Source organism: Dermacentor andersoni, chromosome 7 (assembly GCF_023375885.2).
Source record: "Dermacentor andersoni chromosome 7, qqDerAnde1_hic_scaffold, whole genome shotgun sequence".
NCBI classification, from domain to species: Eukaryota; Metazoa; Arthropoda; class Arachnida; order Ixodida; family Ixodidae; genus Dermacentor; species Dermacentor andersoni.
Genome location: NC_092820.1, coordinates 73399953 through 73416880, shown reverse-complemented (window position 1 = coordinate 73416880; position 16928 = coordinate 73399953). Strand labels below are relative to the sequence as shown.

Here is a 16928-nt window from a genome sequence, read left to right as displayed (position 1 = left end):
TCTCACCGGCATGGTAAAGATCGTGTTTTTACGGCGCTTTCATAGCCAGCTCATAGCGACAGATGTTTCGGGCGACCTTTGCGCGTCTTACGTTTCCGAGTAGCTGCTGTGACGTTGCTAGCTCTCCTCTTCGTCGGATGCCTCCTTTGCTACGCTCGTGCCAGAGGGGAATGCGCCTGAAATGCGGCATCAACACTGTTTCCGGCGTCTGTATGTGGGGATGCCGTCGACAACAATGCGTGTAAATTTGCACGCGACGAAAGTTCCTTGCGTAGCAGAGCAGCTTGCGGTTTCACATATACCGCCTCCATCAATTCATTTTGCCAACAGTGAATGTATCGTGTCACATGCTATACGGTGCCACCGTGAAGCTCGTCGGCGTCGAGCATTATTATCAACTAGCAGTTTGAACAGTTGAATTCTGGCAAACCAGCGTATATGCTTATGAAAACCTAAATAAATAAAGCCTAAAGCCTGAATAAACACTAGCGCTAACTGCTTTCTGGGCAATAGCGCAAAACAAGTGTGAAGTCGTGACCAAGAGGTTGTATTTCAACAAAGCTTACATGTAAAACTCACATATTTGCGGAAACTCGAACACTTCATACACAAAAGAAAGCGAAGCTGTATATGTCAGTTCTCGCACCCTTCGAAAGTACTAGAGGTCTGGTTTGCCAATGCCCCAAATCTACCCAAGACTTGGCACATGCTTCAATACACTATATATGTCCGGTTCCATTGAATTGGCTATATCCGTGTATACTTCAGTGTTATGCTCTACGTAATATTCGACGCATATTGCTGCATGCTGAGCCACCTGGGCTCTGTGCAATGCACCTATGCCTGCTCAATACCAACCATGCCATGACACGCTAAACATTTTAGAACCATGATGGGTGTATAAGGAGCGCTTGGCGGGCTATCTAATTATTAACACCCAGATCTTCAAGGGCAAGATCGAATCGTTTATTGGGACAACTTATGTTGTATGTTTTGGCGAATTCATGCGGAATGTAAAGGTGATGATTGCTGCCACAGGGGGCACGAAAACTGCATGCGATAAACTTTAACAGCTATCGCTGGAAATTATTCGTACCAGATCTTTCGGTGTGCAACATGCACCGTGGAAACATGGGACCATAATTTACACATGGTTTTCTACTACTGCTTCTCACATCGCAGGTGTAGCTAGAGCTTGATATGTCTGCTACAATAAAATATTTTCATAGACTTAAGAGCAAGGGCGTTAGCCATGGGGCCAACCAAAACCGTTAAAGGTGTAAATATCTTTAGACCGTTAACTGCACATTTTGCTGGGCACCGCCGGGCAATACCCATTGTACAATTCACGTATACAGCTTCGCTGTTAAAAAAATGTATACACAAAGAAAAACAACAACCAATGGACGCAATTTTAGGTATTTTTGCAAAGGGGTGCGGTTAAATATGGTTCACGACGAAGCTTGTTTTTTCTTAGCAATGGCCGATGCATCCCACTCGGCCACGTCCATGGCAACATGGCAGAGGCTGTACATAACCACCAAGATGGGGACTAGAGGGAAAGGAAAACCTGAAAGCAGACAAGGAACGCAGCCACGTTAGAGTAACGGCAATTTGCACACATTTTTTAAAGATAGTAAAAGAAATGAAATTGGCGGTTTCACTCAAATGAGCAAGCAATGACAGCGAGAACAAGGTTTAGCGTTGTGCTTAGACCCCTCAAATGGTATTCTTACAGAACGCGGGTCCGACTAACGCGGACCCAAAATACGCGGGTGTGCCAAAATTGTGGTACCCTTCAAAGGTTTAATATGCCCCTGTAGAGCCTGTAATGACATCGCACACGCACCACTACGGTGGACGCAAACTGCATCAGTAAGATTACGTTACCTTCAGGTCTGAGCACTATTATTGTTTTGCATCTTTAATATGTAATAGCCTGAGAAGAGAATGATATCTTAGTTGAAATCAAGAAAAAGAAATGGGCATGGGCAGGACATGTAATGAGGAGGGAAGATAACCGATGGTCATTAAGGGTTACGGACTGGATTCAAAGGGAAGGGAAGCGTAGCAGAGGGCGGCAGAAAGTTAGGTGGGCGGATGAGATTAAGAAGATTGCAGGGACAACATGCCCGCAATTAGTACATGACCGGGGTAGTTGGAGAAGTATGGGAGAGGATTGACCAGCTCCTGACAAGTTTAGTGCTTTAACGTACACCATAGGGAATGGTAACCAAACTTTTCGTGCGTGTTTTGTTCTGCGACCGGGAAGGGAACCCGAAGTCTCATGTTCAACAGCAGGATGTTAAAGCCACCAAGCGATATCCGTGAGCTATGTATATGAACAAAGAGCATAGAGTCGACTTCTGTTAACTTTACCTCAGTTAATTTGACTTCTCGCTTAATTAGAGAGCACTGAAAAGACCAGGCGAGGAAGCATGCATTGGTATAGAAGGAAAACTCGTTTAGTTCGAATGGGAAAGTATACCGTTTCGGTCAATTCGACCGTTAACAGTACTCCATCATGGTCGCAGGGGTTAACAAGAGGTTGAAAGCATGCGTAATTCAGCAGATGGCGCTACTACTTCTCCAGGCGACGGCGATGATGGCAACAACCTGTCGCGCAGTGATGACAGCGACTTGCACTCTGGCCTGGGCAATGTTTCTTTGTGGGATTTTGGCTGCGTTGATAGTAATGTTCACGCCTGTATGACGCTGGCCAATGACGACATGTGTATGTATTTTAATACCTTATTAAACTAGTCCTGTCGACAGCAGACTACTTGAAGCAATGAAAGAGTTCAATTCGTTTAATTTGCAGTCGTTTGTTAATTCGAACTTTCGGATAAATCAATCAAATCTCTCGGTCCCACGGGGTTCGAGTTAACGGGAGTCGTCTGCAGATGAAACAGAAGTACAGTGCTAAGAGCCAAGTGTTCGACGAAAAGTCGTCTGGCGAGTAAACATACTGGTGGAAAAAAAACGTGACTCGCCAAGAATAAAAGAAAAATAAAGAACATGATGCTTCGGGCCAGGTACGGGTCCCTTAGTCACAATGAAGATATAGGCATGGGCGCGCTGCTATTTATGAGATATACACGCATAGCTTTCTCTCGGCATGAAGAGTCAAGGCCTTTCCCTCAAGAATGAGGAAAGATGGCAACCACTGCTCCCCAATCACCCACTGCTTGCGGCAATGTTGTGTGGCCGCACGTGACAGCAGAATCTCTTTTCACCCTCTCATTCTTTTTGTAGTGGGGAGAGATTCATTGAATCTTAAATGTATTGATTGATTGGTAAATTGACTGATTGATCGATTGATTGTGGTTTAACTGGGGCTACGAGAGACACCGTAATGGAGGGCTAAGGAATGACTTTTTACCACTTGGCGTTCTTTAACGAGCACCTTAATCTAAGTATGTGAGCTACTCTTGCATTGCACCCTGTGAAAGTTTGCCCAGCGCAGCTGGAAATCGAACCCCTGACCTCGTTCTCAGCAGCATAACGCCATAATCACCGCCAGAGCCACGCGGTGGGTGGTGACGAAAGCAACGCACCGCATGGAATGAGGGAGTAGCTCATGACACGGTAACAGGCTTACCGGTTAAGATCCTTTTGCAGATGACGAGGCACACTTCCACCTGTGCCAAGTGGAACAGGCATGCACAGATGGTGAGCAGGAAGTGCGGGGATCCCAGCAAGGCCCTGGCCACTCGCATCCGCTCATCTGACGCCAGGTAGCGGCCCTGAGACAGCAAGCAAAACAACAGCTGATCACGCATGCTTCACTTTAATTTCAGATAACCCCTCTTTTACCCATGCCGTCCCGTATCAATGAAAGCGCGTTGACGGCGTTTTGCGGTTTAGATATCTCGCCGGATGGCAGGCGCAAGGTGCGTACAAGGCTTTGGTACTAAGGCCTTCGTCAGGTCTCCTTTCGCAGCCAAGTCTCTCTCTTTTAGCAGCGACGTGCACTGTGAAGTCGAGCTTAAATGACTATAAAAGAATTGTGAGGAACTTCCGTGACAACCCTTCGGAATTTGGTGCTACTTTTGGACGAGTGACGTTACCTCCCAGTGATGATGGTGATTTATCGGCATCCCCTTCGAAAGTGGCCAGCGACAAAGAGTCACCTAGCCTGCTGGAGCTAACCAAGTAATGTACAGCTATTTATCAGTCTAGCATTATGTAAATGTATCCTTACTTTATCTCTATATCCTATAACCTTTATATCTACCTTGTATAGCTATGTAGACGGATCTGGTCCTGCTAACTCCTTTTCCGCTTTGCTTCAGACAAAACTCAAAGCGTATCTTGCTTACCTCCACTGCTGTTCAGTCAAAGCAGCCACCCGCTTTAGATTTCAGCGCATCTAGAAGGTGAATTTTCCCTGCGGGTCTCACTTGGTGAATATATTTCAATTCCGCCAGGATTTCCTAAGTTGTCTCCAGATTTTAGCGGCAACACACGCTTGTATTAGCCAGCCGTGGATATTTGCTACGGTATGTGTCTTTCCTTAGCAAGCCAGCTCGGGCCTCAAATAGCAAGGCACTAACCTTTGTGTTATCTTACAGATGTACTGCCATCGTCACTCCCTCGTCGTTACACAGTTGGCGTCGTACCGCTTTCTTCGTTCCATTGCTGTCATTCCACCGTAATCGTGCTGTCGTCATTCGGTCGTGATTATGCCGCCGTGCTCATGACATCATGGTTAGTGAGTCATAATATTAAAGTCGTCATTGTGCACTCGGTGTCATGTCGCCATCGTGATGCCGTCGTAGTCGTTTCATCATCATCATCATCATCATCATTCCATCTTCGTCATCCGATTGGCTTCATACCGCCGTCGGAAAAGCGAAATAACGCAAAAGAGAAACGGAGTTAATGAGAGCTGCGCTAATTGCTATAGCGCGGGAGGCGAGTATACCGTACCTCAGCACACCATGCATCGATATGGCCAAAAAAAAAAGGCTCCGCTATCTGAGCAATGTGGACTGACTGATGACGCCAAAGGGGTGCCAGTACCGGCTAAAGTCAAATTTGTCTGGAACCATTTTTCGACCTGATAGTGGCTTTCCTGTGTGACGTCACTCATGCTTCCTTTTGTATGACTCTGAAGTAAGATTATGTCTGTGAAATTCAGGGCTCATGGAACTTGAATGAGCTGCAATACTAAGTTCAATACGTGGACCTTTACGTCGGAGGGAGACAGAATAACCTTTCTGGACTGTTGCGGGTGAGTACGTAGTCACGTGCTAGATCTTCTGCAGCGCTTTTGGAGATGGATAAACACGGTGGCGACGCGGTAGCCACGCTTCTTTACAACAACCCGAACGGTGTTATGACGACACCCGAAGAACTCTCGTTGAAAGTGTCTATATATGCTTATCGCTTTTGTAGTAAGCGTCCGTTGAATATTGAGCCATTCATGCGTATTTTCTTTAGCTATCGCTGCGTTGTCGCGCGTGAGGTGCGCACCAACAGTGGAACACCAACACGACATAACCTACGCCTTTCAAACTTTCAAGAAGCTCTGTGACCCCTCGCGTGAGTTGTTGGAACGCCGCGCGCGCAGGTGCAGTACCTCGAACTTCTTGACGGGCGTCCACTTCCTCAATTCGATGGTGATCACTTCGAGCGCGATGCCGAGCGCACTGAGCGCGCACCAGACGGCTTCGTTCGAGTGCCAGTTGTGCCAGGTGCAAGTGAAGGTGAAGGCCACCGCCGTGCTCAGCACCAGCCGGAACGCTGTGCGATTGCCTCCCAATATGGGCTCGTAGACGTACCTGCGGTTTTAAATAAATAAATAAATAAATAAATAAATAAATAAATAAATAAATAAATAAAGATCCGCCTCCGTTCAACCCTGTGAAAGTTGTTGCCGACGTTAGAAAAGCAACACTAGCACAAGCAACGTACGTTACGCTCGCACGCATTTCTGCGGAAGTGCAGCACACATCCTTGGCGCTCCGCCAAGCGCAAATGCGTCATAGAACTATTTTAACTTCTCAGAGTAAACTGCTTCAGAAAATTCGTAAATAACGACTCACACTTTAGTTGCAGACATGATCACCTCGGACTGCAATTCCAAAATACGAGAATAACGGCATCGTCACGTGTCGATATCGGGTGGTAATGCAGTCTGATGACGCGTTCACGTCAAGCGGGACGTGAACACGCAGTGACGTCTTCGTCGAGTGATGCTGTCACAATGACGACGTCATGTGATGCCTCTTGGTGAAGCAGCACGACGTGCGCTTCCCGTTTCTTTGCACTGACTCCGAGATCGGCCCAGCTGTTTCTGTGAGCACGGCACACGCGGACGCGAGAAAATCTCAACCAACTAGAGGCTAACAACTTGGCCGTAAAACAAAATTTGGTCGTTTTACGTGGCCAAGACCTTGATCTTATTATGAGGCATACCGTAGTAGGGCTCTCTGTATTGATTTCGACCACCTGGGTCTGCTTAACGTGCACCCGTACGTAAGTACACGAGCGTGTTCGCATTACGTCTTCATAGAAATCCAGCCGCGGCGGCCGGGACTGAACCGGAGACCTCAAGCTCAGCTTGCCGCGTTACGTACTGGCCACAGAAACCACCGCGTTGTGCCAGTTGCACGTTCAGATGATGCCGTAAAGGTGAGAACCGCGATAAGAGACTACACGGTCGTTGCCACTGCGAAGCAACGCGAGGTGACGTCAGTCGACTACCCTTACCCTCTCGTTTCTTCTGCCCTTAACCTCCTGGGTATCTCGTTTTTTCGCAGATGTTTGCTGCTTATCACGTGCGATTTCATTTCACGCCCAGGATACTTGATGGTATTATTATTTTTCTGTCAACATACGCGGTGACTGCAAAGCATCTCAAAAACGTGTGCATGCGTGAAAGCGTAGCCCTCGAAACCGCTTGCCGCAGCTGCCTTCAGAAAAATAACAGGAGCCGTGGGTCCGGCTACTGTAGAGAGAAATATACGTTGGTGATTTTCGTTTGCCTTGTTTTATACGCAGTAGCCTTGTCCGATAATTTATACGCTTGGTTATGCAAAAACCTTACCATGGACATTAAGCAAAGCATTCTGAAAGCGCCAGGATGCGAGACATGAGCGAGACACAAGGACACGAGACATGAGCGAGTGGTGCGAAACATTTTGAGAAAACTTGAAGAGAAAAAGAAAAAAAAAAGAAGCACTTAGGTTAATAAGGCTCAGTGTAAAACGTACCCTTTCCTTAGCAAACTCAGCAGCCAAGTAAATGGGAACGCAGCACATTGTTCTCATATCGCGAATCATAAAGGTGGATAGATGACGTGAGCGCTGTCGCACTGGTTGTAGAAGACTAATTTTCCCTTCGAGTCTTAAGTGCCGGGGTGCCACTGTTGCTCGTCCGAGGTTAATCATGATACTGGTCCGGCTTATAGACCGTGATTTCCCTGCGTCCGATTGCATGTCGGCTTTAGGAATAACTGCTTTCGGTGTATGAGCATCGAACAAACAATAAAACGGTACAAATGACTTATAGCGATGCAGCACCCGTATATATGCAGTTAGATATAGGTTAAAATGTTTATTCGAGATGTTAGAGGATAACGTCTCGGATGACCTCTGGTTTCCAAGGTCAGCCAGAGTGGAGCGAGGGAGAACTCCAGCACCCTCAGCAATTCTTATGAGATTTGCTGGCGGGGCCGCCTTAGAACGACGCTAATGATAACGATGAGACAGCGTGATGGTATCGTCTCAAAAAGACCCCTCGGTAACGTCTGGAAAGTGTTCGTCTTCTTTCTTACAGTTACAACGTTTCTCAGGCTGTACCAGGCTGTGCCCTTGAACTACTATTCAGACATACCTTCGGATAAACAGGTGCATGCCACGGTCGAAGTACCTGAAAAGAGTGAAGCACGAAAATTAGTACGGTGTCCTTTTTACCACAGTTGAGCACATCAAGCACGTCAAAACGGTGAGGCAGCAGTCTCCTAGCACTAGCCGTTGGGGTGAGTGCTGGCCCTTCCAGACAAGTTCTGAGGAATTTCTGTTTAATAAACCATTCGTACAATAAATATTGCTGTTTGAAAGATTCGGCTATGCAACCACGTCCACTCGGTAGATAAATTCGCTGAATCCCAGATTAAAATACAAACACTGTGCTTGGACCAACATGTAAATATTAATTTGAAAAATTGTTGGCTCGCAAGGACTAGATGTAGTCCTTGCGAGCATAAGTATAAGCCGCTGTCACACGTAGACTGCCTCCGATGCACATCGCTTCCAAGATAGGTCGAGCGTGGCCGCACAATGGGCAGTCACTGCCAAACTGCGCCCAAAATAGAAGATACTACGCCCGAAATAGAAGCCAAGGCCACCGTCTTCGATCGATCTCCGTTGCTTAAGGCCTATTCATGCGTTGGTTCTGCCTGCAGAAGCAATCATTCGCTTGTAGCATGTTTGAGCGCGACGCTATTGTCGCTTCCCCCAATGGTTTTCTTTGTAGCGCTCCGTTAGTTGGATTGATGTCAAATAAAGAGTTTCAGCTTCTCTGTAAACGCAGTGCAGGTTACGGAACAACTGAACACCAGAGAGACCAACAGGCAGTGCAGCCTTGGTAGCGACAACTCGTCACAATGACTCTAACCAGAGTGCGCAGCACTATAATTGCAACGGCCATGTTCTCTATAGTTCGCAGATGCGTCGGCGGTAACAATTACTAGTGAGTAGTGAATTCTTTTCGTATAGTTAGATTGTACTGGAGCCTTAACTTAGTGGGGCTTTTGAGCTCGCGATCGCAAATTCAATTCAGGGTGTGATCCCGTTCCTGCGGCGAGTGTCGGCGTCGGAGTAACCGAGCGAACGAGCGCAGCGGGGGATGAAAGCGCGAAGAGGAAAGCGGAGGAGGAGGGTATGGCGAAAGCGCGAGAAGAAAAGCGTATTGCGACGACGATAGCTACGAGATGGCGCCAGAGCAGCGCGCCTCGTCTGGAAGGCATGTGGGCAGCGGCTGCTGCGAATCGCGCACACGCGTCACCCACGCGCTGCTTCTAACGATCTCCAGTTTAGCTAGGCAGTCGCGCCATACTTCGCTCTGTTTGCAACGTGCCGCGCAAGACAGAGTGTCCGCGCCAGCCAAGATATGGCGAACTGAAAACAAGTTTAGAACTGCGCTCAAATTTCGCATTAGGGAGTATTGTAATCGTCGACGAATTATTTTATGGCGCATATTGTAAAAAAAAAAAAAAAAATAACGCAGGTGTGCTTAGATTCGGGTACACCTTAAAGAACCTCACGCGGTGAAGATTAGTCCGGAGTTTGCCTACAGGCGGTGAGCTTCAATATCAGATAGCAAATATTCGCAACAATATTAGGCATTTGTACGCAGCAGCAAAAATCCCGAGACCACTCAGCACATCGCAATGCGAAGGGACTCACCCTGGGAGACCCACAGGTAAAGTAAGCGTCCGAGAAACGCTTGGATTTAAAGTGGACGGAAGCTTCAACCGGTCAACACTGGAGATAAGCTGTAGACGTTTAGAGTATTGGTAGAAAAAAGACGGAATAGATTGATACGACCGTATTCACTACAGGCATAGGTAGCGGTGCAAAGTGGAGACAGAAGTTTCCAGGAAGAGAAAAAGAATCACAGAAGTGTATACTAAATGCTAGAATGAGAAGCATGTATAGCATACCTAGGTAACTCAAGCAGGCTAGGTCACTCTTCGTCACTGCCCCATTTCAAATGGGATGCCAATAAATCATCATCCTCATTGCAGTTATATCACGTAAAACTACAATTTTTTACCCTTTCTGTGAGAATAGCCATGTCCTAATATGGCGGTACTCGCTACTAGCACTGCCACTGTCGTAGACGTCTCCATTATTCCAGTACACTCCGTAAACTGCAATGCCTACACAGACAAGCCAATACTATTTTTGTTACATTACGTGAAAGCGCAGCAGTGAAGAGGCCTTAGAGCGCGCTCAAGGGTTACACTTACCTCCAGAACTGCGAGCACCGGTGCAGCCTGGCTATGCAGGGTGCAGTTTCCGGGATCTCGATGCCTTCTGCTTTTGCCAGGGCGCCGGCGAAGCCGTAGTTAAATAGATAGCACACGTAGTAGTCAAACTCTAGAGATAGGGCGTAGCCTGCCAGGCTGACGAGGTCCAGTCTCTGCCCCATCCAGGCCAAGTTGGACATCGCCGCACTGCGACGCAAGGTCAAGAAAAAGAAATGAATGCATATCACATGCACGAGGGCTGTTTACTACCCACGTGGGTATGCTCCTGTGCGTCCACTTAATATGTGTCGCCCCTGGTTGAAAGGATGTCTCAAATCTGCTGCCATGGTAGTGTGTGGCGCTGGCTGACTATGCCAGAACTCGATCTAGTACACATACAAAAAAAAAACAGCCTTAGAAAGTGAACGGGGGGGGGGGGGGGCAAATTGCATTGGTAGATCAATACTAAAGGACTGCACGCGTAAACCGGATGTAGTATGTTGGGCTCCCACTAACGACTTACCGCGCCCTCCTCAGTTTCAAAAAGAGACTAACTTCCCGCTTGTAGGGTATCCCTTTCTTCTTTTTTATTAGTGAGTGACAAGACCTCCGTCTTGATTTCTAGTATGTTTTAAGTTTATTTTTGTATCGGGACCTGCAGTCACTAGTCATATTGAGGTTTTTGTGATTGTGTTGACGTACAAGATTTGTGGTCCTGCTCTTTCTTTCCTGTTTCTTTCCCTTCTTCACATCCTCCATTTCTATGTTTCTGTCTCCTGCATTTGGAAGAGTAGGGAGGCGTTGTCTTCTGGTGGCAATTGCCAGCCTGCTCCTCACGTTCCCTTTCATCTATTTGAAGGTTACGCAGGGTGTCCCAGCTATTGTGCACCAAAATTTTAAAATATGCAAACGCCATGTAGCTAGACAGAACTAAGGTAATATTGTTTACAGTCGCTTCGAGACACTAAGATTATTTCTTGCGTTCCATCAAGTTAAATAACTAGTCCTAATTAGTCAAGTTCTCAAATATTATAATCAGAAGAAAAATGCCAATAAGGAAATGGTAGAGCAACGTGAAAAACTCCCGATACAGCTTTCTGTTGTCCAGTACGTGCTACATGAAATTCTTTTTCCGAGTGCGAAAGAAGCCCGCGAATACGTGCAAAAGGTCGGCTCGACTGGCCGCTGGAAAAAGTGCGGCTGTTACACTGGTATATACGGTAATTGCTTTATTATTGTCATTTCTTTTCTGTACGCTCGCCCTACTACAATAACCGCCTATTTGTTTCTATTTTGTAACAGTGTTGCTGGACATAATTAATTTCTACTTTATTGCAGTATTTCGTACTTGGAGCTTCATTATTGCGCAATCCCTGCCTTTTATAGTAAAATCCTGAGGGTGTCACATAAATTCAAGGGCACTTAGGTATTCCTACGCAGATGAACGAGAAAGCATTGCGATGTCTTCCCAACGACGACTCGTTTCACAAAATGTAATGGTATTGTTTTCGCGTTGCCTCGTATCATTTCTCGCATCACGTGTCCGGGCCACGTTGGCCAACATGCGTGGACATCCAAGAGAGCCGGGTGCAGCTGCTTTCTGAGAAGTTGAAGGTCTGTCCATTGGAGCGCATGACAGAACTCACCGAAATAACCACACCGACCAGGCCAGTGCCATCAGCGCCTTCGAAGATGCAAGGGCAGTATGGGAACGTTGGCATGAAGAGCGGCATCGGAGCCGGCTGTGGGAGAAAACGACGACGAACGCGAGAGCAGGGGCCCGAGCGCCTCTCCGTAAACACGTGGCTAATTGTAACATCTCAGGCCACACCACCGTATTTTCCGTTTCATGAACCATATAATGCGTTCGCATTATTAAATCAATAATAAAATGTGTTGCATTGCGGCCCCTTCCAACAGCGGGGTAGATCACGACTATCGGCAAAATGCAGGTTTGGGGCAAGGAATGTTTCGCGATGAAATGATATAAACCAACGCAAATGCTGTCCCTCGAGCTTTCAACACCATCACGGTCGAAGTGCCTCCTAGTATCGTCAAAACGACGCTGGAAAAAGCTACGAAACTACTTTGGACCTTATTCCAACCCGTGCACTTACCCGTAAAAGAAGTGGCCCATGAGTTCCATGAGGAGATAGTGGGCCCCGGAACGAAGCAACCTTGCGATGGCAGTCGCAATCACCAGCGGCGCGCACCTGGGTCTGGGCTTGTCCAACTGCGGAGAAGGGCAGGAAGGCTTCTCACGAACAGACTGAGAGAATGTTCTCGCGTCCCACACCCGAGATTGTTTGGAGAGTCGCTCCTAAATGTGTGCGTTGTGTGGGACTCGCGTGAGCTGTAAAAAAAAATCTTAGGGGACGCTTGAGCTTCCCCTTTAAGAGGAGAAAGCGATAGCACTAAAGGGTCCCTGACTGCTCCTCACCCTTCCCGGCAATTGAAGCTTTATTCAACCGTAACCTTTACCGGGAAACGCTTGCAGCGAACGCTGTGCACGAAATCGATTATCTACTTGTTTTATATTGATTGCCTTAACGAGGCCAACGAATGCAATTTTTTTCTTTCTCTGTGCGTGCAGAAAAATATAAAGCTAGAGTGCGTCACATAAAAACAAGAGGGCATTTTAAAATATATTCAACCCTGTATTGTCTGAACAGTGTTTCACATCAAGGAAATCTGGAAAATAGGTGTCCACTTTTCTTTCTGGCCATGGAGAGTACATTTGTACACAGGAAACAATGAACTGCTATTTCAGTTGTAGCGTAATTAGTGCAGTAATTTTTGTTTAGTAGTTGGTTTGCTGGTATTTATCCAACTGACAACTCTCTACAGCTTAACGAAAACGCCTAATAAGGTTATTGCTTAAGTTTGTCATGCTTAAATCAATATTTTGAGGTATGAAAATGAATGCAAGATATATTACAGATTTGACATTACAGGGTTAACCCTGAAAGTCCTTAGCTGGGGATCGCCTGTTCGAAGTGCTTGGCTTTGAACTCTCAGCTCAGAATGTCTCTGTTGACTCGTCTTTTCTTTATGTCTGCCCCTCAATCCTTCGTGGCAATTATGAGGGTAGCAAAGCAGAAGTTTGTTTGGCAGATGTTACTGCAACTTCTTTTGCTTTCTTTCCCTCTACCCTTCAATTTAATTATAACTGCATTCCTTTCTGCCGAATTGAGCCCTCCCGTTTTTAATTTAGTCGTCGCGTGTCCTTGCTCTGAGCTTTAACCAATGTAAGTGCCCCTGTGCCTTGTGTGTTATACCAAGCATAACTGGTCGAAAAAAAAAAAACACTTCACGTAAATTGAGGCAGAGTGGAAGTATTTGCTGGTATAGCTGAGTGACCTCAAAGAATAAAATACTTTTCACTACAGTCCAATAAGTCTAGTTTTCTCTCTGTCATGCTGCCAGCGACCACAGTGATAGATAACTTTGACTATTTAAAGGCTGGTGATTAAAGATGAAATGCAATCGAGTGATTACCAATATCTTTGGTTCAGCGTAAGTCAGGAAAAAGGCAGTGCTGTTTCATAAACATTGAGGAAGAGTATCATAGCATTGCTCGACAAGCGCTCAAAGACGATTCAGTTACTTAACGCAGATGGAAAAATTCGAATATCCAACACACTTGTCGGAATCTTCTTGAAGCGAAATGTTTGAAAACAGGTTAATGAAGCGCTTCAAAGCTAGATGCAATGCCTACAACTGTATTCATTGCCATCCTATGTGATATGTAATGTCATGCTGTGGTACTGTTTATATGCATCGTACAGTTCACAAAATCTTTTATGCACTACCCCGCTTTAAAGCTATGCCGAAATGCATACAGTAGTTCATGCGAAATCCGTCGACGCAGGGATGTGACTAGCGGGAAGGCGATATTTGACGCTTGCCTAGCGAAATATGTTGAAGAAAGGTTCGTGCGCAGAACATTACGACGTGAAAGACAGAGGCAAGGTTGACTATTACCCACCCGTTTCATTCCTGAAACAGTGGCTTGATAAAAACTGGCTCGCACGCATCTGCTTATGCGCCCACGTGATTCGTGACGCGACGCACGCGCCAATTATCTCAATCATGTATTTCGCATTGGCATGATAGGAGTACTCCTGAGAACGGGGTTCGACCCAACCATCGGTCACGTGACTCTTTTTTGTATTTGCGTGAGCCGTTTGCAAAAAAGAGCAGCAGAAACAGAATTCAGAGGCAGTCGGGAGAAAAGTCCGGGAAGCGTAGATAAGAAATCGCTTTTATACGTGCAAGCTTCTACGTGTGCTCTGCGAGCACTGGATAGTTGTAGTTAAATATCTTTAATGAATTCTCGCATCCCTGGCCACCGTGTAACACTATTTTGTGACACCAAAGACACTTACATCGATGCACTGGAAGTAAAGAATCTATGCATGTCGCCTACTTTGCATTTAGAGACGACTTAAAACCTTGTATATATTGTGGTAGCCTGCGTAGTATATTCAAGTTATGCACTTCAACTTCCTTCACAGTACGAACTCAAGGAGAACGACAGCACGTCAACAGACAGCGAAGCCAGAGAAATTGTAATTGTGAAATGGACTTTTGGTTTTTATTACACTCTCTTATTAGGCTCTCAAGGCACAGGGCACTTATAGTACCCACCACGCGTAGTGAGTACGTTGGAAGTTCGGCTCTTAGCAGCGGCGAAATGTTCTTTCCGCCTAGTGAGCCTTTTTCTTTATGCAGAATATGAAGTTTATCAAAATATAAGTATCTTCGTCTTGTTTCTGCCAGGTAGCTTCGAGCTCTTGAATGCCGGGTTGTGTCACAGTGACGAAGGTCACTCGTCCTCCATTCCTCTGAACAGCTGCGTCTGATACAGTGCCATACTAAACAAAAGCTCTTTTGCTTAACTGCACCGATAAATGAAAACATTTTATTTATCCTGTGCTTTCTTGGCATCACTGGTTGTCGGTTTCATCAGGCTGTTAGTTAATATAGAGTATCTTGTTTCCTTTAAATCTTCGACAGCAAGGACAGGTGTGTAGCACTTGTATGTATATTATCAATACACCTCTATTGTCTAATGAGCGTGTGAAGTCAGCATGACGAACTGCAGCGAAATAAAGAAGTTTCCGCGCTGACAGCTTGTCGAGCATTCGAAGCAGTTCCATTAACGAATGACAAAGAGAGAGAAAGAGAAAAAGAAGGAAATCCAGTGGGGAAGTTGGACAAGTACCGCTATGGCCGTGTTGTGCGTGCAAGACACCTCAGCCTAGGTCCCAGGACTTTTTCTTCCGGAATGGTTACCTCGTCTAACTATTTCTGAAACTATGCATTGAAGTGCGTATAACTTTGACATACCTGGGTTATGTAGTCGTTGTACCTCTGTGGTGGCCCCAGATAGACCGTGGGCAGGTACAACAGGTAGCCCAGTGTCTTCCAATACGGCGGCAATCTGCGCTGACTGTCCCCGGTGTTCCTCTCGCGCTCGGCTTGAACGTAGTCCACACTGAAGCTGAGGCCGCGCAAGATGTTCCAATGGAAGGTGACGTAGGCGGCCATGTAGGCCATCATGCCGTACCTGGGGTACATGTACTGGAGGACAAAAAGAAAGAAATTTCGCGATGAAGGTGGCACACTTTGTCATAACAATCCCAAGGTTTTGTAAAAAGGGACTCTTTATATTTATGCTTACAGAGCCCACGATTTGCTGCACTTTGTCGGGCCCCTCTAGACAGCTACTGTGTGAAAAACGGCGCGGAGCCTAGTAGAGCCCATGCGCAAATTTGCAAATTCTATGCGCAAATTCCGTCGCAAAACGGTTCTTGGCATCGCCGAGTACTTTAAAAAACATCTTTATTCATTTCGTCCCGATGTTCTTACTGGGGGCCTCGGCCATATTGGGGAACACACATCCGTATAGGGTTCCAAATATAATGATAGCATTTATTAGGCTGCGCACGGCACTGAAAATATCGGCAGCATATAAACTGTAGGAAACGTGCAGCACGGCATGGAGTTCTTTTTCTTTACCAAGAGCAGGCATTGCAAGATGCATCTTTACTCGTGGGTAAATTTATCCATGGTTCACGAGGTTCGCGCAAGTCAATGTAAGCTGCCAGATAATGTGTTGTTGCCTAACAATGGTGAAACGATTCACGAAAGTGTAACCTTTTTTTGCAGAGTTGCCAACGTTACGTGAAGCACTCGCTAGTCGAGCCCTTAAAAGCAACTATAGAACATGCGCATTGAGGCTTTCAGAGTTGTTCATTGAGTTCAAGCTACGAAAGTATATAAATTTTATCTCTCTCATATATCTGTTTTGTTTCTCACATATCTTCTTATATTTGTCCAAGTGCACAGCAGCCAAACGAACATGGCATTTCTTGACTTCCCTTTTTACTGCGGGATTGTATGAGACTGAGACGGCAAAATGTTCTCATTGTTGGAACGCATTGCAAAACGCGAGAATAGTTCGCTCATACGGTATCAACTGGGCCCCTACTAGCAAGAAGCAACCACTCTTTCCTGTATTTTGAGTTTGATTCACAAGAGACGTTTCTCAAGGTATATTTCCCCGTTGGATGTGCTGTGGAACATAGGGCAGATAGAAAATACTTCTCTGGGGTTTCTAAATGCATTCCCCTTTGCAACTCCGATTTAAACAATACATGGAGATAAAATACATAGCTTGTGGAACAAGCTACTACTTACCATGGTAATTCACCTTCTTATCCTAAAGATGGCACGCGAAAAACAGCATGTTTGGCACACACTGTGCATCCGTGAACAACTGCCCCTAACACATTAATAAAAAAGCTCATCAATACGTTTTTGTTAATTAGTCTTTTGAGAGTAACTTAAGCAGCGGCGAAGCATTTCAGCCTTGCCGCAAAGCTCGTATGCGAAGACGGCAGGTGTTTCTGGGTCATAGAATTTCTGTGAGAAGTATGAA

General features: G+C 46.1%; 1 protein-coding gene across 2 annotated transcripts in view; it reads right to left on the bottom strand.

Moving 5' to 3' along the window:
• Positions 1–531: 531 nt before the first annotated feature.
• The window catches only part of LOC129380081 (protein-cysteine N-palmitoyltransferase Rasp-like), a 37374-nt gene continuing 20977 nt past the window's right edge, over positions 532–16928 (bottom strand). The window contains exons 6-12 of one of the 2 annotated variants that reach the window (XM_050181577.2): positions 15335–15568; positions 12100–12215; positions 9983–10189; positions 7843–7878; positions 5585–5786; positions 3602–3746; positions 532–1570 (exon numbers count right to left, since the gene is read on the bottom strand). In XM_050181577.2, coding sequence (XP_050037534.1) covers positions 1452–1570; positions 3602–3746; positions 5585–5786; positions 7843–7878; positions 9983–10189; positions 12100–12215; positions 15335–15568 — 1059 coding nt within the window. In that variant the 3' untranslated portion in view covers positions 532–1451. The remainder of the gene's footprint in view (positions 1571–3601; positions 3747–5584; positions 5787–7842; positions 7879–9982; positions 10190–12099; positions 12216–15334; positions 15569–16928) is intronic. The other variant, XM_055072803.1, reaches the window with a different exon arrangement.